Raw genomic sequence first — 23,823 nt, 5'->3', positions numbered from 1 at the left:
GAGAATGAAATGCAGCATAATAATATAGTAATAAAATATAATTTAGATTGTAATTTAGTTTTTTATTTCTGAAAAGTTTTAAAATTATTGACCAGTTCAACCTGAGAATTATTTAAATTTCGAACCATGAAACTTGTCATGACCTTATGATTGAGAGTTAAAGTTTACGCATGTTATCAAGCTCAGAGAGTTCTGAATTTCTCCTGTCCGCCACCCTTGCAGAGAGCATTCAACTCTCTATGATCTGACCTTGGAGCTCTGGGTCAAGTCTGGTAAACCAGGCCCGCTATGGCTGCAGGCTTATGTTCTCTTGGTAAAAGAGAAACACTGCTTGCCTGTTACACTGTAGCCTTGCCCAGGACTTCCTGTTTGGGATTTGCTGTGTCTGGTCAAACTGGACCCCTCTGGCCCTGTCCTACTGCTTTGAGAAATGATGGAATGTACCAAGTGGTCAGTAAATATTAGGTTGTTGTTGCTGTTATTATAAAGGAGAATCCACTTAGTTAAAAAGATTCAGAAGGCTATATATTCCAGTTTCTAGTATATAGTATAAATAGTGGCTGCACATTATAATTTGCAATGAGTCATATGCAGTCTTGCTGCACAGCAGACGAACAGTCCAGAGGTCTTAGTATTCCTTCTGTGACATCCTCCCCTTTATATTTAAGACTATATTCATTTGTTTTACTAGTTTATAATTTTACTTTGCTATTGTACACAGTGTTTCTATAATCTCAAAGCTCTTCATGTAAAGCAGGAAGAATCTGTAATAGAGCAAGGAACTCACTGAAAGCCACAGGTGATGGTATGATTTAGCAAGTAATGTCCATGAGGGCTTTGGCCAGCACACACGACTCCAGAGAAGACAGGCCAGGTTAGGAAGAGGCAACTGTCCAGTATGGGGGCAGGAAGTTCTCTTGATATTAGGGCAGAACTTGAGAAAATACCTACGGGGCTCATTTATAAAACAGGGTCCTGTGGCTGCACACTGTACCCCTGTACCCCTCTTCTCTTGTGTGGTATAGTTCTACCATGAAAGTTCTCAAAGGATGAGCCACATGTTCCTCTAAAGGCACTTTAGTCATCAGTGTCTCCAGTGGATGGGATTGTTCCTTCTAGAGCAGTTTGATATATAATAGGTAGGTTGTCTGTGTCTGTGTGTGTTTTAAAGAAAAAGGGCATGTTTAATATTTGGAAGGAGGAAATATTGAAGTTTGTGTATATCAACCCAATCATGTAAAGCACCAGCTAAACAATCGGCAGAATGTTTTGTTATCCCTGAAAAATTCATGTGAGTACCAGAATATCTCCTCTGTTGAACAGCATTGCTGCTGCAAGACTGGGGCAGGCTGACCCATAAGAGGAAGGCCTGGCTGTGACAAGGAGGGAAATTAGGACAAGGCTTGTAATGTCTAAGCTTTTTCTCTGTTGTCCTTCACTTTGAATTAGTTTTGATTCCCTGAGTGAGAACTCAACTCTGTGTGACCTGAGATACTGGCCAAGCTTCACTGAACAGTTCGGTTTTCGACTGTGGTGCTTTTGAGAGTTAACCGAGAAAAACACTAGAATTCCAAAATCGCTAAGCAAAATAAATACTAGGAGCTTTAAAAACATCCCTGGAAATCAGTAGAAAACTCTCATTTAAAAAATTTAGTTACTGTAATATACAGCATGGTGACTACAGTTAATAATACTCTATTGTACATGTGAAAGTTGCTATGAGAGTAAGTCCTGAATGTTCTCATCACATGAGAAGAAAATTTTGTGAATAGGTATGATGACAGATGTTTTAAAGAGTCGATTATGTTTCCATCTCATAGGCAGCTTCCAATAGGAGGTATTTTAAAATAGTTTAAATTTCAAGGTAGATTTTATAAAGACTATTCCTTATCTGATGTAATTTCTTAAAGCTTTTAAGGTAAATTATAAAGTCCTTAAATTTTTAATTTGTATTATGTTTACTTAAAAATTATATAGAGAGTGAAAAGAAAATTTCCTTCAGAATTCTGTCCTCAGTTTCCTGGTTCCCATTGCAGGGTGGTGCTCCGCACTCCATACACTTTAGAATTAGAGAGAAAAGCAAACAAATACAGAAAATTCATGAACAAGCCAACAGTAAAGACCATTGGCGATGAAAGTACAGCAATATGAGTTTGTCACTGTTAGCAAGTAGATTTGTAAAATAAATTTAATTCCACAATATTTAATGATAACTTAAGTAATTTGTCATGAAACCTAAACTCTTAGTAGGAAAGAGCCTCCAGACAGGTAATTTAAACTTCCTCACAGGTGTGTTAGAGAGCCAGGAAATAAAAACTGAGAGACTGGGAGCCAGAAGAGCTGAGTCCTTGTGTTCCATCTGACTCATGTTAATGGAGGCCTGGGCTTTGTAAGGCATTCTTTAGGTGGCTTGGGATTTAGAGACCATAGAAGAAGCTTAGGTTTTAAGAGCCTTGATTCTCCTTTCAATAAATAAAATATAACTTATTGATGGAGATAAGTCACTGGCAAAAACAAAGACACAAACAAGAAATGTCCAGTAGGTAATATAGTTCCAGAGGAAGAAGCAAGTAGGCAGGTGTGAGGACCATTGATGGTGACCTTGAAGTCTTTAGATTACTTGTGTGCATTAACTCGACTGAATGGTATTGAATAAAATGTACTCTTATTTTTTAAATGAACTCAAACTTTATTTCATAGATGTATTTTAGTAAGCTTGTCTGGAAATAAGAACTTTGGTGCTAAGAGACTCTCTTAGAGGCAGACACTTATTTTTCGAAGTTTAATTTCAAAGAGCAATGCTATTTTCAGAATATGAGTCTTGGTTATCAAAGACATGCCTGAATTGGGGCGGTGAGGGTTTCCAGGCTCACAACCATGAAACTAATTTTCTTTGGTTACATGTTAAAGCCAGAATGTTGCAGTTTCATCTTAGAATGGACTGCAGAGTTTTGAAAGAGTTTCTTTTCCTTATAGAAAATAGCAGGGTAAAGAAAGGTATATAGTTGAGTTCTTACGTTTTTAAGAAGAAAAAAAAGAAAGAAAGTGAAGTCACTCAGTCATGTCCTACTCTTTGTGACCCCATGGACTGTAGCCTACCAGGCTCCTCTGTCCATGGGATTTTCCAGGCAAGAGTACTGGCGTGAGTTGCCATTTCCTTCTCCAGGGATTGAACCCGGGTCTTCTGCATTGCAGGCAGATGCTTTACCTTCTGAGCCACCAGGGGCTGCCCTGATGGCTCAGAAGCCTCATTATCTACATTTTTAAAGGGGCTCTCAAAGCAGATATTCTATGGGTTGTAGTCGGTGTGTAAAGTATAAAAAGCTGCTTTGACAGTAGCAGTGAATTTATAGATAAATGTTAAAATGCATTTATGTGTCTGTATTTTGAGAAGCGTTTGTCTGTTTTGAAATATGAAGAAAACCAAATAACTGTTTTGAAATATGAGGAAATTGAGCTGTATCATGTTTTCATTGTTTTATGTTTGAGTTTATTAATAATTTGATTTTATTTTAATGGATCTTTTAATTTTTACCTTCTTTTCATGTTTAGCATGTATACAAAATACTGTGTTGCTTATTTTGGATTTCTTTGAGCATGCAGCATATTGCCTGGCAAAGAGCAGCGGGTGCTTAATAACTGTTCGCTTGAATCCATAAATTTAATGTATGGCTATTGTGTTAAGATGTTTGCTGACATAATCCTTTTGATGGTTCATCTTTTTCCATTAACCGTTTATTCTCAGATAATTAAATAGGGATTTTTATAGAATGTTAGAAAAAGAAAATATTAATATTGACACTAGTTAATATAGGCATTTAAAATTTTTAGAGAGGAGAATAGATTGGTTGGCACATTTAAAAACAAATGGCATAATGTAAAAAGTAAAGATAACTTTTCTGGGAGTGAGTGTGGTATGGTAGGGAATGAAAAATGATAAGTAAATTTTACATGCAAGATCAAGTATAAATCTTCAAAAATGCTTCTGGCTAATAAAGATAACAATAATTTTATTATTTCCTACTGTATTAGTCTCCTTTCTTGGAGACAAACATATTTGATATAGTGTCAGTTCTTACATGATGATTGAACTATAAAATGTCTGAGCTGGTAACTTTCCATCCTGTAATACTTACACACTGATGCCACAGAAATTAAAAAAATTGTTAAATGTCACTGATTATGACACATCTCTGTACTTTAAGAGATGATGTTTTTTGTACGTTGTTTCTGTGGTCACACTAACTCTTTTTATTCCCTCTTTCTAGTCATACAGTTTATCAAGAAAGAGAATAGTGCACTACACCTGTTTTGACCAACGGAAAAGAGCAAACGCTGCATTTTTGATAGGTGCTTATGCCGTAAGTACTTTTTTCGTGATTATTTTCTACAATCAGGCTACTGGAATATTAACATTGTCAAATAAAATCCAAGACGCTTTTTCAGTGGATTTGGGAGATGGTAAAGATTATTAGCAACTTGCAAATTGATCTGGAATGGAAAGTGTGGACCAATATTGATGAACCATTTACTCTTGGGTCTTATTTTCCAATAGCTAATGAGAGAATCTTGGGACTACAACATATAGCTTGTATCCCACAGTTGTATAGGTGTTTTATAAAAAGAAAGGATATTTACAGGAAAAAATATATAGTAGAAGATTATTAAAGACTGTTAAGGGTTTCCTCTTGGGAATAAGAGGAAATCTTTGACTGCATGGGGGAGGATTATTATTATTGTCAATCCCTTTATTCATCTATACAAGTGTTTACGGTAAGCAAGCTGAATATAAATCCTGCATATATTACAGCTTCCCTAATAACTAGACATGGCTTTTCAAAATTAATCTTGATTAGAAATTTTGTCCTCTGTAAACACTGAAATGTAAATGTGAGTTCCACATGAATGTGCTACACAATTTTGGTGTGGACACTTCTAGAATTTTCTGTACATACTAGGATTGGGCAGGGAGGGGAGAGAGGTGTCCTTTTCCTTCTCATCCTTCGGGAGAGTCTGTGTCTAAAGCCTGGAAGCTCACTGCTATGTGACTTTTCAAGGGCCTACTTCTGAAGACCTTGACGGAAGGAGGCACCAGCTACCAGACATCAAACTCTGCCACATCAAACCAAAAGCTCTTGGGGGGAAAGCCCAGCTGTGCTGTTGCAGAGACTCAGCTGTTGCAGGGTGTGGGCTGAGAATAGAGGCAGGCTGACAGCCAACCTGCAGCCTGGGGCCTTGTTTCCAAATGGAGGTACCCGGCTCTGCCCGCCATTTCTCATCAGGATGTGGCTACCAGAAAGCCTTGGGCCATCCCTGGTGGTGCCTTTCTTTCTCGCTCCGTAGACAGCATGCTCTAGTACTTGGAATCATGACTGAGAATCAGAAACACCGCTTTTCATCTTGAAGTGGCTCTGGGATGATGGGTAAACCACTTTATCTTTCTTAGCTTTACTTAGTTTCCTTATCTGTTAAATAAGAGGGTTGGATATAATGAGCTCTAAGTTTCCTCCCAATTCTGAGGATACTAGGATTATTTGTAGCACCAGCCAGGCTCTTGCTTTTATTTGGAGAGTATTCATGAAAAGCTGGCTGTTGGCATGAAGGTTCAGTGAAGTGCTGGTAAGCTGAATTAAGCTGGCATGCTTATTTTTCACTTTACCTTTGATGATTGCTATTTATTTGAAACTGATAGTTGACACTGTGTATTTAGAATATGGGGAGTCTGTAATAACCTCTGGATTCAAGCCACGTAAATAAACATCGTGTCTTACTGAGGGGTTTTGTCCTACCTTTGAGCGTGTTATTTCATGAGGCCTTTATCACAAGTAATTGTCATCTGGAAGAGGCCAGTCAGCTGCTCCCGCCTTTCCTTCCTCCCCTTCCCCTCCCTCCCCCACGTCTTTCTCTTTTTTCTTTCTTAGTGCCTGTCCTTCCTGTTTTTAGTGACATCCTTAAGTTCAGCATGGTACCTTTGGTATTTTGAACGGAAGTTTAGTTCTAACAGATGTGTTGAGCTTGGGGGTAAAATATATCTTCTAATGCAGAAGTTTCCACCACTTTAAAGCAATCAAATGAGAGGAAAGCAGTCTGGGGAAGTGCTGAGGGCAGCTTGAGCTTGTCTTACAGGCTGTTACAGTCCTGAGAAGCAGGGTAATTATTCTTGTATTAGTCATTTCCCAATTGATTTTCTTTTCTAATTTTAGCAGTGTGTTCCCCAGGAAGCTTTTGGACACAACACTTAATAAAAATGAAAACCAGGAGTTGCAATCTTTCCTGAAAGAGAATTTTATGCTTTACTTTGTATTGTATGTGTGCATTTAATTGTTGATTCAGATATTTTAAGAAGACAGTAGTGGCATTATACATCTCAGCTAAGTTTCACATATATTACATTATTGCTATTGGGATAAGTCATAATCTCCCAGGGGAATCTTCTTGGACATAAAAGACTTTGACTTTGGAACAGCTGTGTAGTCAAATGGCATGAACTATGTACCTGTGTTTTTTTCAGAGTCCCTAGCAGTAAAGGTGTCTCCCTTTTTGAAATGTGGTTATCATTCTTCTATCAAGGGGCATTGACTACTAGAAATATTTTGTACTAAGACAAAGACTTTTTCTCTGAACCTTAGTGTTTTCATTAGTAAAATTTGGTTAGTACCAGGGTTTTCTGGTCTGTCTCACAGGATTATTATCAAAATCAAATATCTAACTGCCTGTTGGATAGCCCCATATCATATATCTAAATAATATCTCACATTTATTGTGGCACAGTTTTTAAAAATTTATTTTTAATTGGGGGATAATTGCTTTACATTGTTGTGTTGGTTTCTGTTGCACAGCGACACGAATCATCTGTAAGTGTACATGTAGCTCCTCTGTCTTGAGCCTCTCTCCCACCCCACCCCTCACCCCTCTAGGTTGTCACAGAGTGCCAGGCTGAGCGCCGTGTGCTACACAGTTCAGTGCAGTTCAGTCGCTCAGTTGTGTCCGACTCTTTGTGACCCCACGAATCGCAGCATGCCAGGCCTCCCTGTCCATCACCAACTCCCGGAGTTCACCCAAATCCAGGTCCATCGAGTCGGTGATGCCATCCAGCCATCTCATCCTCTGTCGTCCCCTTCCTGTCCTGCCCCCAATCCCTCCCAGCATCAGAGTCTTTTCCAATGAGTCAACTCTTCGCATGAGGTGGCCAAAGTACTGGAGCTTCAGCTTTAGCATCAATCCTTCCAAAGAACATCTAGGGCTGATCTCCTTCAGAATGGACTGATTGGATCTCCTTGCAGTCCAAGGGACTCTCAAGAGTCTTCTCCAACACCACAGTTCAAAAGCATCAATTCTTCGGCACTCAGCCTTCTTCACAGTCCAACTCTCACATCCATACATGACCACAGGAAAAACCATAGCCTTACTAGATGGACCTTTGTTGGCAAAGTAATGTCTCTGCTTTTCAATATGCTATCTAGGTTGGTCATAACTTTTCTTCCAAGGAGTAAGCATCTTTTAATTTCATGGCTGCAGTCACCATCTACAGTGATTTTGGAGCCCCCCAAAATAAAGTCAGCCACTGTTTCCACTGTTTCCCCATCTATTTCCTGTGCCGTGATGAGACCAGATGCCATGATCTTAGTTTTCTGAATGCTGAGTTTTAAGCCAACTTTTTCGCTCTCTTTCACTTTCATCAAGAGGCTTTTTAGTTCCTCTTCACTTTCTGCCATAAGGGTGGTGTCATCTGCAATCTGAGGTGGTAGTTATTTCTCCCGTTGTAGATATCTGTTTTGCACTTGACAGTACACATGTGTCGGTGTTTCTCTCTGTTCGCCCCACCCTCTCCTTCCCGCTATGTCCACAGGTCCGTTTTCTACGCCTGCCTCTCTAATCTCGGCAGACATCTTTACTCCTCCTCTCCACAAATCTATTTATTCCCCTACTCACTGACTTTTTAAGTAAATGAGCTACCATCAGCAACTTTCTGAATCAAAGGATAGTAGTCATTTTGATTCTTGTCTCCTCCACATTATACTCATCAGTAATTTCTAACTGTAGAACATGTACTGAGTCAGAGTGCTTCTTTTCATCGCTGTTGCCATCACCTAGTCCAAGCCAGTGTCGCTGTTCACCTGGATGACCCCCACAGCTTCATACATTGTCTCCTTTTCACACCCTCGCTTTTAATTCGGTTGCCACACAATTGTCAGAATAATGTTCTAAAACTATAAATTTGATCATTACCCTCTTTCAAATCTGTCTAATGTTTGCTCACTGTTCTTGGCATGAAATTTAGCCTCTTTACCCAATGCCATTAAGATCTTCCCTCATCTAGCCCTTTCTGCCTCTGTGATCTCCTTACTGTAGATGGCTTTTAATCATGACATCACAAGCTTGTTTTCACCACAAGGCTTGGTATTTCTGTTCTCTCTCTCTGGAATGTTTTTACCTCAGACATATACATTCCTTCTTCCTTCTGATCTTATATCACCTCCTCAGAGAGACTTTCTCTCGAGTTTTACCTTGCTTCCCCCACCTCCAGTATCCTCTAGCCCTTGATGTTTTATTTATTTATTTTTTACTGCACTCTACTACTTGAAACTATCAGGTATGTTTGTGTATTTACTTGTTTATCATCTCTTTCCTAGACTATAAAGTAGGGACCTTGTCAGTTTTGTTCATTGCTGTGTCTAGGAAGTGATAAAATATTTAATCAGAAGTTAGGCCCAAGCATTCGCTAGTTGGACTGGAAGCTGACCACAAGGGAGCCTTCCTGCTGTGCTGAATCTTGGGGAAGTCCAGGGTGGAGGGTGTCCCAGGGAAGAGGCAAGGTGGCTAGCAGTGGGGGACAGGAGGGGGCTGTGCTGGGTTACTTGCCACTGGCATGAAACTGTTTCAGTACTTGAACACTGAGCATCGGTTTAGAACTGTGCCCAGTCGGTGGTAGGTGCTCCACAAATATCTACTGAATGAATGAATAATGAAATGATAAAATATGAAAGAAAGAAGGAAGATAACTTCCTTTGGGTAACTTCAGAGAGAAACTGACAATGATCAAATTGGATTAATTGGATATAGCTTAAAGTCGTATCTTCCTCATTACTAGAAATATTTGCAGTAATGACTGAGCCAGCCATGGTCTTTAAAAATCCAGGATCAAAGTAAAGGTTACAGACCAAGGGAAGAGTCTGTATACAAAGTCACATCACTACTTCTTTTTTTTCTCTTTTGATAAACTTTTTTTCATTTATTTTTATTATGGTGAAATATACATATCATGCAATTTACTATCTTAATTGTTTTTTCTTTGTTTCTTTTAAAATTATTTTCTAATGAGTTATAACTGACATAACATCATGTTAGTTTCAGAGGTACAACTGACATAACATTATGTTAGTTTCAGAGATACAACAAAATGATTCAATATTTGTATACATTACAGTATGATCACCACAACAAATCCAGTTAACATCTGTTGCCATATATAGTTAGCAAAAATCTTTTTTTTTTTTGATGAGTCTTAAGCACTTTTAAGTGTATAGTTCAGTGGTATTAGGTACATTCATATTGTTGTATGACTATCATACCTTGCTTTTGAGTGTGACAACTTGTGCATACATTATGCACCTGTTGAGTCAGGGCTTTGCCTGTGGTTTCTCTGTTAAATCATGACTTTAAGTATGTCACAGGAGCTTTCTTTTTTGTGTGTTTCTATTTCCTTATCTGTAAGTGAGGGAGAACCTTTTTATGTTCCATCTCCTAGAATTGTCATGAGTATCAAAAAGGAGATAAAGTATAGAACATCACGTTCGATAGGAAATCCACAAACCCTCTCTGTGGGTGATCTGAAAGCCAGAGTTGTTGGAATGATGTGGCCACTGGAGATCACAGGGACACTTACCAAGTGACAGACATCCATTGCAGGGAAGTCCCCACTCATGAAGCATCTCTTCACCCCTTAAGCTGAGCCACTGTGGTCCTTGAGATGGAGGGTTCAAATTTTAAGAACAGATCAACTCTTTTGAAAAGAGGTTTTCCCTTCCAGTACAATACGCAGTGCAGTTTCAGAGTTAAGAAGCTTAGATCATTATAGCATCCAAAATACTCTCAGATGAGTTTAAAGAAGATGACTTTTGAAAAATTATAAGCATGAGTTAATTAGGTTCTTGCCACATGCTTGAAGACCAAATCCTAACTGATTTTTATACTGTTTTCAGTTCATAGAGGGCTTCCCAGGTGGTTCAAACAATAACGAATCTGCCTGCAATGCAGGAGACCAGGGTTTGATCCCTGGGTTGGGAAGTTCCCCTGGAAAAGGGAATGGCTACCCACTCCAATATTCTTGCCTGGAGAATTCCATGGACAGAGGAGCTTGGTGGACTACAGTGCATGGGGTTGCAAAGAGTTGGACATGACTGAGTGACTAACAATTTAAAGATGGCTTTTGAAAATTTATAAGCGTGAATTAATTGGTTTCCTGCCACATGCTTGCAGACCAAATCCTCAGTGATTTCTGTATTGCTTTCAGTTCACAGAACTGTGCTAAAGAGGTCAAGGGGAATTTGCAGAGGCCATGATGATTGAAGGACTGGAAAATAATTCAGGGTTAAAGAATTAAGAATTTTTCCAGATATGTGGAGGATACTTAAACAAAGGTGATAACTACATTATATGTTCCTTAACACATTTGTTAAGGTTTCAGATTGCTCAGTAAGGGGTCTAATTATGGATTACCTGGGAGTGGTCTGACCCAGATGTCATGTCTGAATCAGGGATGACAAAGCTAAGGTTTGTAGACTTTCTAACCATGTCTGTGGCTGCTGTTCCCTCTGTAGACTATACTTAAGGCCTTAGCAGTTATATTATACCTCTAAGTCTACTACTAATTGCAAAGAAGCCCTTCTTTCTGCCTCTGGTATAGAGGCTGAGAGCAAAGACTTGAGCTGAGCCACAGCTTGGCCTTGAATTCACTTGTTATTTGTATGTCTTGACCAAATTCTTTAACTCATCCAAACTCCTGCTTTTTCCATCTTTAAAACAGAGATAATAACATCCCGCCCAACATAGTTGTGGTGAGGACTGAGGAGGTCATGCTTACAAAGGGGTCAGGGCAGTGCCTGGCCTTGGGGCATTGTAAGCACTTAGGAACAGCTGGTGCTCTAGGTGGGAAAGCTGTGTTGCTTTCCAGATTGTTTTCTGAGCCGTTGTCTTACTTCCCCTGAAGAGCCAAGGCTGCTCGCCTCTTTTTTTTCTTCCTTCCTTTCCATCCATTTCATACTTGATCCTTCCTTAACTCGGTGACACTCATGTGGTTGTTACTCTGATGATTACTTAGAATAATTCACTGGAAGGTGTGAAGCTGTGTGTGTGAGGTTTTTTTTTTGCGTCCTAGGATGAAGTATAACCTCTCAAAACTGATAAACAGACCAATCACAAGCACTAAGGTTGAAACTGAAAACAATCTTCCAACAAACAAAAGCCCCGAGCCAGGTGGCTTCACAGGCTAATTCTACCAAAAGTTTAGAGAAGAGCTAACAGCTGTCCTGCTCAAACTCTTCCAGAAAATTGCAGAGGGAGGAAAACTCCCAAACTCATTTTACAAGGCTATCATCACCTTGATACCAAAACCAGACAAAGATGCCACAAAACAAGAAAATTACAGGCCAGTATCACTGAAGAATGCAGATGGAAAAATCCTCAACAAAAGTTTAGCAAACAGAATCCAATAACACATTAAAAGGTCATACATCATGATCAAGTGGGCTTTATCCCAGGGATACAAGGATTGTTCAGTATATGCAAATCAATTTGATATACCATATTAACAGATTGAAAGATAAAAACCATATGATTATCTCAATAGATGCAGAGAAAGCTTTTGACAAAATTCATTACCTGTTTATGATAAAAACTCTCCAGAAAGTTGTTTGTATTCTAAAGGAAGAATTTGCCCAAACCAGATGAATTTCTCACTTTTGAGATCCGTGTTCAGGTATTTGTTAGTTCAGTAAATATTTATTTAGCTCAGATGAGTTCTACTCAGCATTGTACTGAACTCTGGGAAATAAAAAATAATTAAAAACGAAAAGAAGGAATGCCTAGCTTTGAAATAGGGCAACAGATGAGCAATAAGTAAGCTGGGAAAAATTGTTGTAAGTGTCAAATTTGAATAAAAATTCATTCAAAGAGTGTTTTTCCAGCCCTTGTCATACATGAGACCTTGTTCTAGGACTTGAGGATACTAAGGTGAATAGCTCCCTGCCTTCTGGTTTGGGTGTTGGCAGACTCAAACCTGGAGAGATTTGAGAAGAATTAAGGGTTTAGGAGCCCTGGTGGCTCAGAGGGTAAAGTGCCTGCCTGAAACACAGGAGATCGTGGTTCAATTCCTGGGTCAGGAAGATCCCCTGGAGAAGGAAATGGCAACCCACTCCAGTACTCTTGCCTGGAAAATCACATGGACAGAGGAACCGGGTAGGTTACAGTCCATGGGGTCGAAAAGAGTCGGAGATGACTGAGTGACTTCACTTTCACTTTCAAGGATGACCAGTCCCAGTGGGCCAAGTTGGAAAGGGAGTATCAGATAGGGGGCATGGCATGGAAGGGAGGATGCTTTTGGTGGTGAGGCAGTTAGGAGAAGATAGAAAATGATTAAATTATTCTAAACATCTCTTTGTAAAGAGGATAATTTAATGAATTCAATCTAAAAATTGGCATAACCACATTATAGAAGAAAAGTAGGAAACTTCTCTTGCAATTATAGCTCTCTAAAGAAAGAAAGTGAAAGTGAAGTCGCTCAGTCGTGCCTGACTCTTTGCGACCCCTTGGAGTGGATTGCCATTTCCTTCTCCAGGGGATCTTCCCAACCCAGGGATTGAACCTGGGTCTCCCGCATTGTAGACAGATGCTTTACCATCTGAGCCACCAGGGAAGTCTAAGTCTAGCTCTCCAAGCTTAGGCGTAATTGCAATGTAGTTTTGTGAACTGTTTTTCACTTGGTCTACATGGGGTTACAGAGTCAGACACAACTTAGCGACCAAACAACAACATGTGTTTTGCCTTTTTTACTACCTACATGACCAAAGGGAGAAGGAAATAGCGACCCACTCCAGTATTCTTACCTGGAGAAGCCTGTGGACGGAGGAGCCTTGTTGGGCTGCTGTCCATAGGGTCGCACAGAGCTGGACACGACTGAAGCGACTTAGCATGCGTGCATGCATTGGAGAAGGAAATGGCAACCACTCCAGTATTCTTGCCTGGAGAATCTCAGGGACGGGGAGCCTGGTGGGCTGCCGTCTATGGGGTCGCACAGAGTTGGACATGACTGAAGTGGCTTAGCAGCAGCAGCAGCAGCAGCAGCACATGACCAAATAATATTCCCTTTAGAGTACATACCATTTTAACATTTTAGATTCCTTTCAAAATTTTTCATAATGTGACAACTTTCTGCATTATAAATGCTTCTTTTTGTGGATTTTCATCTTGAGATTGCCACAACTGTGATTAATAGTCTTTTATTTAAAAACAAATCAGCATTAGTTTAGGCTCTTGAAGTATATTACCATATTTAAGCCAGTTTTAACTAAATTTGTTGTCATGTGAACTCTTCAGTGTCATATATCTTTGCATAATGAGTATTTAAAAATGGTTAATATGTGTGTGTGTTTAAACCATTGGAAGATTGTAAACCAGGCCAGCTAACTCTAAATTTGTTTTTGTCTTCATTTTCTGGACCAAGCATGTTCATTTCCTTAATCTCTGACTCATAATTCATCCATAAATTGCAATTTCAGAACTGCTTTAAATTGTCAATAAAAAATTATAGGTTAAACAAATGTTATTTAAAATGTAGGTAAAATTATCAAGAAAAATGTTGATTCAAAACAAGAAGGTGTCTTCCTTGAATACTTATTAAAATAGTAACAAAGCGGATGTCAGCTACTAGTGTCCTGTCACCCTCTGTGGCTTCTTGATAAGCCTACCAGGTAGCATTTCTTCTGCTTATAGACATTGTGGAGGAAGGGAGGAGTGGCCCGTGGTTGGGGCAGGGCAAAATCCTGTTTGCAGTTCCTTCCTCTTATAGCTTGATAGGCAAGAATGCTATTGTGATGGTGGCCTGTAAATGGGCCAGAGAGGTTTTTATCCTTGCAGGCTAGTATTTTTGGTGTCTTTAAGCAGGTCAGGTTCCCTAAAATCATACAGCATTTTCAATTTCAAACTCTTTGAATTTGGAAATTCTGTTTGTCTTCTGCATGTGGATAGAGCAGTATCATCTTTTTCAATTCTCCTTGCATATTTCATTTAGCTGTGGGCTAGAAAAATCAGCAGTGTGCTTTTCACTTGTGGAAGGTTTGATTCTCAAGTTTAATTGAGTATGTCTTTTTAGTATTTTTTTTTCCTTTTCTCCTTCTAACAAGTTTGCTCTATGTTGTAAACACACACCCACACACTGTATTTAGGACTATACATTTCAGGGCTGATACTATGTCTGCTCACCCAGTTTTGAATCCTATAGTCTTGAAAAGACATATACTTTCTATCTGAAAAGCTTGTGTCCATTTGTTTCATTTACATACTGAATTAAGGGGATATATATTTGTAATGGAACTTCGTTTTCTTCCCACAATAGCCCCAGAGTCTGAAACAATCTCTGACATATCCTAAGTGCTCAGTGAACACTTGCGTGAATGACTGAATACTTAATTGATAAACATTAGTAACATTGGATAATGTTAATTGGGGTAGATGGATAATGATGTACATTGGATAATGATAATTAATCCATGTGTTTATGGATAAATAAATTATGTCCCACAATTCTTGAAAGTTTGATATGAAGCAATTAAAAAGCTTGAGTGCTTAAAAATAAACTATGAAGTCAGTACTAATTACAGAAATAACAACAAGAATCAGTGTTTTGAGGCATTATTTTTATTTATTTAAAATATAAATTTATTTATTTTAATTGAGGCATTATTTTTTAAAGTTACTGAGTGAAATAAGATGTTTTTTTAGGTCTCTAAAATTTTAGAATTGAAATGGACTTTATTAATATATACAAACATTTAAAGTCAGTGTTATGGGTGATAGTCTACATTTTTAACTCCAGCATTATTTCCGTTTTTCTCAATAGGGGAAAATCCTTATTTATGCATTGTCAGACATTTTTAAACAGTTGTCCTTGTACTTCCAACATACTTTTTAGTAAGAACTAAGTCAAAAGCTCAAGAAAAGAATACTGGAAAAATTTTCAACTAGTTGCATTAAAAAATTTAACTATTTTTATGAAAGAAAATTAGGAAAGAAGCACTGAAAGCCCCTGAAGATCTGTTACATTGTGTAACTTGGTGCTAAAAACACCCAAAAGACTCAATTTTCAGAACCACTGAAGTATCTCTGTAAGAAACTAGAAAAAAATCTGCTCCAATATTGCTTTCTCAGATGGAGAATATCAGCCCAGAGAGGTCAAGTGTTTTGCCCAAGGTCAAATCCAGTTAGTGAAAGAGAAAGACTAGAACCTGCCCCCAAGTTCCCAGTTGGGGGTATATCCCCTCACAGCAGGAAGCTGAGCAGTGCCAATCTTGGAATAATACTGTCTCTAAACTAAGTGAAAGCAAAAGCGAAAGTCGCTCAGTCCTGTCTGACTCTTTGCAACCCCATGGACTATACAGTAGTCCATGGAATTCTTTAGGCCAATTCTGCAAAAGAATCAAAGCAGCATTCAGTGTGGAAGGGTAGAATTTTTCCACTGGAAAGCAGCGTTGCAAATACACTGGTCACGCAGTTTCTCTTCCAGGCAGCATCTGAACTTTAATTCGGGCTCATGGAGCTAACACCCCATGTTTGTGTACAAATCGGGTTGAAATGGCAGTTTTCCTCACATTTGCTTTAGTGATGTCTGTGGATGTCCCCAAATAGTTCAAAGTGGCAGGAGTGATAGAAACACAGGAGAACTAAAGAGTGACATACATAGTTTAGGCTGATATTCAGGACTGGGTCTTTTTAAGCTTTTTTTTTTTTTTTTACTATAATCCATAGTAAGAAACATATTTTACTTTGCAGCTTAGTTCACATACACACACACACACACCATTCACATGAATAATTGAAACAAAAGATTAAAGAAACAATTCTTACATTACGATGGGTGAGGTATACTGATGTTTTATATTCTGTCCTATTTTATTAAAAAAAAGAAAAGTCTTTTATCCATTAAATTGATTTTGTTGCTCACAGCCATTGGAGAATCTGTGCTTAGAGCTGAATTACTGTGCTTACTGCTTACTGGGCTAAGATCTGAAATGTATTTGGATGTTTTTTAGGGCACTGATTTTGGCATTGAACATGCAGGTGATTGTTTGGCCCATCTGGGTTAGCCTTCAATTAAAATGAACAGCTTAAGGAAATCGAAAGTGTTCTGAACTCCTCAGAGGCTCCTCTCTAAATATCAAGATGTACTGCTGGTTCCCACATGATTTTCATTCAGTTGCTACTTGATCCTTAGAAAAATCTGAGTTTGGTTTAAGCCCTCAAATAATACAGTTTATCTTTTCATATCGCACTTCCATTTGAATCTCTCTGTTTTCCTCAAACTCCTCTCCTACACATCCCCTTCTTCCTGGTAGTCCAAATGTGCATTTATTATTTGGGGACAACCTTGAATGAGAAACCCCTGTGCTTGGGTCAGCCGTGGGGGCCCTGAGGAGCCAGCAATGAGCCTGCCTCTGGCTCTGTTACGTGAGTGCCTGTCCAATTTAATTTATAAATTTGTGCTCATGGCATATAATACCCCACTGACCTCATGATGTCTAATCTTAAACCTTAGGTTTATAAGGGTTTGTGAATGCATACTTTTTTGTAATGTGCAGTTTCACATTTATTAAACAACACAAGCAGATTTGAAGATGAATGAAGATACTTTTAAAAATTAAAATACATTTTAAAATCAAGAAATCAGATGCACATTATAAGATAAAGATAGAGCTAAGAAACAGACTGAAATACATGAATATAAACCAAGAAACATTCTCTCACTTATTTTTCTAAAATGTTCAGATAATCTATATAAAGAATGCTTCATTGTTTAATGAATATAAACATTTTTAGAGTTATAGAAATTCTTTGAAGGGGAAATAGTTTTAGAATGAAAGTATATTACAGATCCACCAATAAAATGTCTCAAATCTGTCAGTTTATGTATTGATAAGTTTAACTGTTTACTTATTAAACTTAGATATAAAATCAGCATGCTGAAATCTGCTGTACTTCTATGCACTAATAATGAACAATCAGCAAGAGAAATTAAAGAAATAATTTAGAATTTAGCTACTTTAATTTTTTTTTACTCTCAGAAGTGTCATCCAGAAAGCTTAAATGATCAATTAAAAAAATAATAACTCTACAAGATAAAAATAACACAGATTATTGTTTTTGTGACTATATACCTACACTCACAAAATAACGGGAAGACCTAAACTTACTGACAGATGAGAGCTAAAATGGCATATAAGATTTAGTTTTTCCTTCTGTTTTTTGATGTTCACAAATTTTGGCTTTATTTAAATATACCTCAAGTGATGTTTTCCCACATATATCTTCTTTTTTTAAAAAAATTTTTTACTGTGATAAAAGTCACATAATATAAAACATGATTTTAACCATATTTAACTGTACAGTTGAATGCATGCTTTTAATTTATATAAATTTTATTTCAAGACTTATTTTTCTGTTTGACATAGTGAATAAAATAGTGACCTTTCCCCTATTATGGGCAGTGAACTAATAAACGAAAAGCCCTCTCCATATGTCCTTTCTGAAGTTTTAAATAAAAGAGAAGCTAACTGCAGCTCCTGTTGCGGTTGCTGTGTGTTGAGTTATTCTGAAGACGCTTAGTGCCCCAAATGTGGCCCCTGCTGCCGTAAACCTAGCCTGTGTCTGTGCTGGCTGCTAGGTCTGTGTTAGCACCGCTCTGTCCCGGGATCTTCCTTAGTTCTCTCCTCTACTGCGCTCTGCCTCAGCCTTGTTCGCTGGTGCCAACCCCTCTCCCCTTCCATAGTAAAGGCTTGTAGGGCTTTCCAGTTTTCACTGTGGAAAACCAAGCTTTTATGATGAGCACCTGAAACCAGCGTTGTAGTTAGTCAGCAAATTATGGTTGAAGTAAATAACAGGCAAAGAAAGTGTAACTTCAGCCTGAAAGAAATGTTTAGAGTTGCTGCAGTACCTCAGAGAGTTATTTAATAGGGGAGAAACATTTATGGTCCATAGTTCCAAATTGATGAGCAGACAGACAAGCCTTTCCATGTGAAGCTACCTCCTGTAGGATGGATCAGACTACAATTCTTTCACAAGTGGGTGTGTGAGTCGATTAGTGGGGCCTGCTTTGGGAAATTTGTAAGTTGACTGAAGAAATAAAAAACCACAAAAGCCCGCAATTCCCTTCTCAGAAACTTTTTTCTGATCTCCCCCCCCCCCATAATTGGTCCAGTTTCCTCTCTTCACCCCTATGTTTATTTTGTCGTTTCTTATTGTCTGGCCCAGAGCCTGGCTTAATTACAGCTTTTCTCACCTTGTCTTGTAACCAATTATGCGCAATATAATCCACTAGAATGAGCTCTTTGCTGTTACTTGCTCTGCTTTTCTTCCTACTAGAGAGCTCCTTGAGTAGAAGTATGACTGTTACTCACATCCTTATCCTCACTGCTTGTCCCTGTTGTTTTCAGGAATAAGGAATGAACAAGATAGGAGGCAGCCCTGGAGGTGGTTCTAATTCCCAAAGGTCTTGTGTTAACTGTGTGAGAATTGATGCAGACAGACTCCAAGCTCAAGGTCTGCATCATAGCACTCCTGCCCCCGACTTCTGTAACCCAGGTCTCAGCTGCAGTGCTTTCAATTTAAAATCCATGCTTATTAAAACCTATGGGAATGGACCCACCCATACGAAGAATTTAGGCTTATGTGGTAACTCTCCTAATACCATTAGAGGCTATTGTGTGTCTTGGAGTTGGAAAAGCCTTAAATCCTATTAGTTTGAATGTGGTGAAGTATGTTCCCTTCAGAAATGCCTGAACTTTGGAGAAAAGTCTCAGTTGTCTGTAAGGGAGTTGTAGTTTTGGCAGTAAGCTGCATATTTTGCCAGGAGCCAAATTTTAAGTTTTATTGTTTTTCGGGAAACACATCTGTGAAATAATGGAAACAGTGACAAACTGTGTTTAACATTTTAAAAGTTTCTAAAATTATTTTGTTTGCTTGAATTGTAAAACAATAACTTTTAGGATAGCCTGACATTGGGCTCTGACATTCACATAAAGCTTAAAAAAATATTAGCGATTAAATTTTATATGTGTGTATTGACTGATGACAGTATTTTATTTCTGAATTTGTGGAAGAGGAAGCTAGATTTTAGCTGTCGATTAAGATCATTTTACTACAATTTAAAATTTTGGGATTTACCCAGAACATGAGCAAGTGGATTTCCTTGATAAACTTTATTTTACCTTTTTTTTTTTTTTTTAAAGGAACAGTAGTTGACGTAGACTTTGAGTTAAATACAGAGACTACAGAATGATATGGGGGCTGGGGGGGCAGGTGTCTACTCTAGCCATCCAGAGAGTAATTTCTCCTCTGAAGAACTGCTCCCGTGGAGCTGTATTCAGCAATTCTTTCCTAAGTGACAAAAACAGACAGACCTTAGATAGGTCTTCTCTTGCCCTGCCTGCCCAGCTCTACCCTTTCCTCTGGGTCTCCTAGCCTCATTGTACTAGGAGACCTAGGGAAATTAAGTGACTTGCCACAAGAGACACAGTAGGGACAGGTGAGAACCCCCTGTGTAGTTGGCACTCCAGTTCTTCCCTTCTTTGTTAGCAGCCTGCCTCCTTAGGTAGACACCCATAGTCCAAGTTAATACCATGTGTGTAATAACCAGTGACCTCTTTTCTTACACTTTGCTCTTGGCTGTCCTTTATGCCTGTTACTCATCACATTCCTCTGTGGAGCTCTCCATCTTCATCTTTGCTTCCGCCTCCCCCGCCAGCCCCCACTATTTCCGTCTCTTTTTCTTCCTCTGTTTCTGATCACGTCTCACCTGTTGCTTTGTTTCTTTCCTTTAACCCCTCCTTTTTTTTTTTAAAGGTAAACTAATTCAATCTTTTTAAAAATATTTATTTATTTATTTATACCACTGCAACCAGTCTTATTCAAGGCAGGCATGACTTGGTAGTTGCCAGTAGCACGTGGGATCTTAGTTCCCCAGCCAGGGATTGAACCTGCATAGCCCCCATTGCAAGGCAGGTTCTTAGCCACTGGACCACCAGGGAAGTCCCCCCTCCTTCTATCTTAATTGGCTGGTATATAGAATAGCAATATTGTAATAATTGGAGTTTTTTGATTACATGTAACAGAAATTGGCTCTGGCTTGCTCAGGTTTAAAATTTTAGATGAATTTTCTGGTAGTCAAAAGAGGGAAAAGGAGAAGGCAATGGCACCCCACTCCAGTACTCTTGCCTGGAAAATCCCATAGACGGAGAAGCCTGGGAGGCTGCAGTACATGGGGTTGCTCAGGGTCGGACACGACTGAGTGACTTCACGTTCACTTTTCACTTTCATGCATTGGAGAAGGAAATGGCAACCCACTCCAGTGTTCTTGCCTGGAGAATTCCAGGGACGGAGGAGCCTGGTGGGCTGCCGTCTATGGGGTCGCACAGAGTCAGACACGACTGATGCGACTTAGCAGCAGCAGCAAAAGAGGGAAATAGAGGGCTCCTATGGCCTTCACTGTTTAATAAAAACTGTCTATTCATTTTAATGGGAAATAGCCTTTCCCTCTCTCCTCTCTGGTTTGTTTGTTCATTCTGTCATTGAGCAAGTAATTGAGCCAGACAACTTTTCTAGGCTCTAAGGATATAGCAATGAACTAGAGAGATAAAAATCCTTGTTTGTCATAGAGCTTACTTTCTGCTGGGGGAGGCAGATGAATAAATAAAACATTGGTGATAATGGCTATGCTGGTGTTTTTTTGGCTACTTCAGGTTGGAAGCTCAGAGAAGCTGTCTTTGAGGTGATGACATTTAAACTGATAAAGAGGAAGAACATTCTAGGCAGAGGTAATAGCAGATACAAAGGCTTTAGGGTAGACATGAACTTGAGTATGACTGAGGAGCCAAGAGAAAGCCCGTGTGGTTGGAGCATAGAGGATGAAGAGGCTGATTCGGTGATAAGGTGTGAGGTCCCTACCATAAGGTGTGAGGTCCCTGCCAGGGCTTGTATGTGAGGGGAATAGTTTGGATTTTATACTCCATGGGAAGCTGGTGGAGAGTTGAAATAGTCTGATTTGCACTTAAAAGGACTTTATTTTTTTTTTTTTTAAAAGGACTTTAAAAAGTCATCTTTCAGAACTCTACTCAAAGCTCTCCTTGATACCAGTTATCTCTGTGTTTCATATTTCTCTTATGCTGCAGTGCTGTGATGATCTGTGTATTTACATGTCTGCCTTCCTTGTCTTTTTTCATATCCCTAAAATATAACTCTTCTTTAATTTCTTCCAGTGTCTTCTAGTTTTCAGTTTACAAGTGTTGTGCTGCTTTGATTTAATTTACTCTTGTGTTTATTCTTTTTGATGCTGTTATGAGTGGAATTGTGTTCTTAATTTCTTTTTTTGGATTGTTTATTGCTAGTATATAGAAATACAGCTGATTTTTGTATATTGGTCTTATATCCTATAATCTTGCTGAAATTATTCTAGTTGTTTTTTGGGGGATTTTTAAAATTATTTTCTCTCTATGTAGGATAATATCGTCTGTAAAGAGAGAGAGTTTTACTTTTTACTGCTTTTTTTTTTTCCCCCTCTTGCTTAATTACCCTGACTGGAACTTCCGGTGTAATGTCAAGTAGAAGTTGTAACAATGGACATCCTTTTCTTACTTCTGATCTTTGGGGGGAAAACATCTAGTTTTCTGCCTTAAGTATAATGTTCGTTGTGGGGTTTTCACAGATGCCCATGAATCAGGTTGAGGAAGTTGTGTTCTTAGTTTCCTGAGTGTTTTCTCTTTTCTTTTCTTTTTTTTTATTATGAAGCAGTGTTGGATTCTAACAATGTGTTTTAATGAAGAAATGGATAGATTTTGTTGTGAGTTGTACTGTCTGTGTCAGTAAGTAAATTTTCTTGAAGTGAGCTTTTAATCTGTAGAAGATGCTAATCAGGTTGAAGCCATAGAAGTGCTTGTTGACGGTTTTTATAGTTTGTCAGCTGATATACATTTAATGGTTTCTAACTTCTCTGGTGACTCAGTGGTAAAGAATCTGCCTGTCAATGCAAGTTCAGTCTCTGGGTCAGGAAGATCCCCTGGAGAAGGAAATGGCAACCCACTCCAATATTCTTGCCTGGGAAATCCCATGCACAGAGGAGTCTGGCAGGGTCACAAAGAGTTGGATACAACTTACTGACTAAACAGCGTATGCAATAGATCTGTGGGATAGATGTAAAGTACTTTTATTTAAGTTGAAGTTTCCTTCACTTGTTTCAGTTCTACGGTTTGTGAATCTAGTAAGCTATTTAGGGAACATGGTTACTTTACACGGTTAAGAAGTAACAGTGGTTACTTCTTAAAAATGTCTATACATTTAAGAATGATAAATCCTATTATGTTCTTGAAGGATGAGTCAGTTACATGGCATCTGTTTGAGCAGTTTGGACTAACACACAGTAAAATTGCCGCAGAATACTTTCTGCAAACACCTGACTGGTGGGCAAAGCCCTTGCTTCTCCTGCTTTCTCTAAGCAACGACTCTTTGTAAATACTGGAAAAGAACAACCAGTTCCTTGTTTGTATTCATTGTTGGTTTTCTATTCTTGAGTCAATTCAAAAGAGCAGTAACTTACAAGTTACCATGAGATTCTAGATCTGAGATTTAGTTCCCATGCTGTGTGGCTTCTGTCTTAGAAGTTTTCAGTTTGAAAAAGAGTAAGGTGACTATATTCAAAAAGGAGAAAAAAAGCCTTTTTTGTTGTTGGTCCTTCAGGTGCATGCTCTAGTTACTAAAATGAATACAGTGGGTTGTCTGGTCTGCCTTCTTTTCGCCTAGGAAATCTTAGGCAGCCATGACTTGTCATTGTCTTACTGCTCTCCCACCCAGGTTGGGTTCCATAACTGGCGAGTTTGGCCATCGTACTCTTGTATGTGCCCAGACAGTTTCTGACTTTTCTTATTTATTTTTCTTCCAATTATTTTGGCTCTATTTGCATCGAGAAAATCTTCTTCCTCTCATACTTGAAATTAGTCCTAATCATATTGACAAATATTGAGAAAAGCTAATGCATTTTGAAGTGGAATTAGATGTAATAAAGTACTAGTCAAACATTTAAAATAATTCGGGGTTCGCTTTAGACTCGTTATAAACATATTCGTTGATCTCATGTTTTTCTAACCTAACCTTTCCACAAGTACTAGCATTAGAGAGAAAATAATTTGAAAAGCAAACAAACTTATTTAATTGAATTATTTTGTTTTAGTTTTTGAAATAATGTTTTCTACTATATTTTATTTTAGATATCCGATTTTAGTGATAATATGGAATACAATATTGTTTTTGGACTGGGCTATAAGACTAATAACCATAAGACTTTATTTTTGGGAAACTATTTCCAGAAGTCTAAATATTAGCTTTTACAAATAGGCTTTTGGAATAGAATTCATTTGCAAGTTAAAGACTTTCTATAATGGGCCATAGGTGTTAAGAGGATTTAAACACAGGTTCTTGATCTATTGCAGCGGATCTATTACCTGCATCTTCATCATAAATGAAGTTATAGTTCTTGCCTTCTAAGCTTGATCAAAAATTCAGTCTTTG

The 23,823-nt window shown here is 38.4% G+C and overlaps 1 protein-coding gene across 1 annotated transcript in view; it reads left to right on the top strand.

Moving 5' to 3' along the window:
- The window catches only part of CDC14A (cell division cycle 14A), a 165,321-nt gene that overhangs the window by 30,144 nt on the left and 111,354 nt on the right, over positions 1 to 23,823 (top strand). Inside the window, exon 5 of the mRNA XM_052637186.1 lies at positions 4,269 to 4,361. Within this exon, the coding sequence (XP_052493146.1) occupies positions 4,269 to 4,361 (93 nt within the window). The remainder of the gene's footprint in view (positions 1 to 4,268; positions 4,362 to 23,823) is intronic.

This window comes from Budorcas taxicolor, chromosome 3 (genome assembly GCF_023091745.1).
Source record: "Budorcas taxicolor isolate Tak-1 chromosome 3, Takin1.1, whole genome shotgun sequence".
In the NCBI taxonomy this organism is placed as follows: domain Eukaryota; kingdom Metazoa; phylum Chordata; class Mammalia; order Artiodactyla; family Bovidae; genus Budorcas; species Budorcas taxicolor.
The sequence above is the reverse complement of the archived record's forward strand: the minus strand, read 5'-3'. Positions and strand labels throughout refer to the sequence as shown.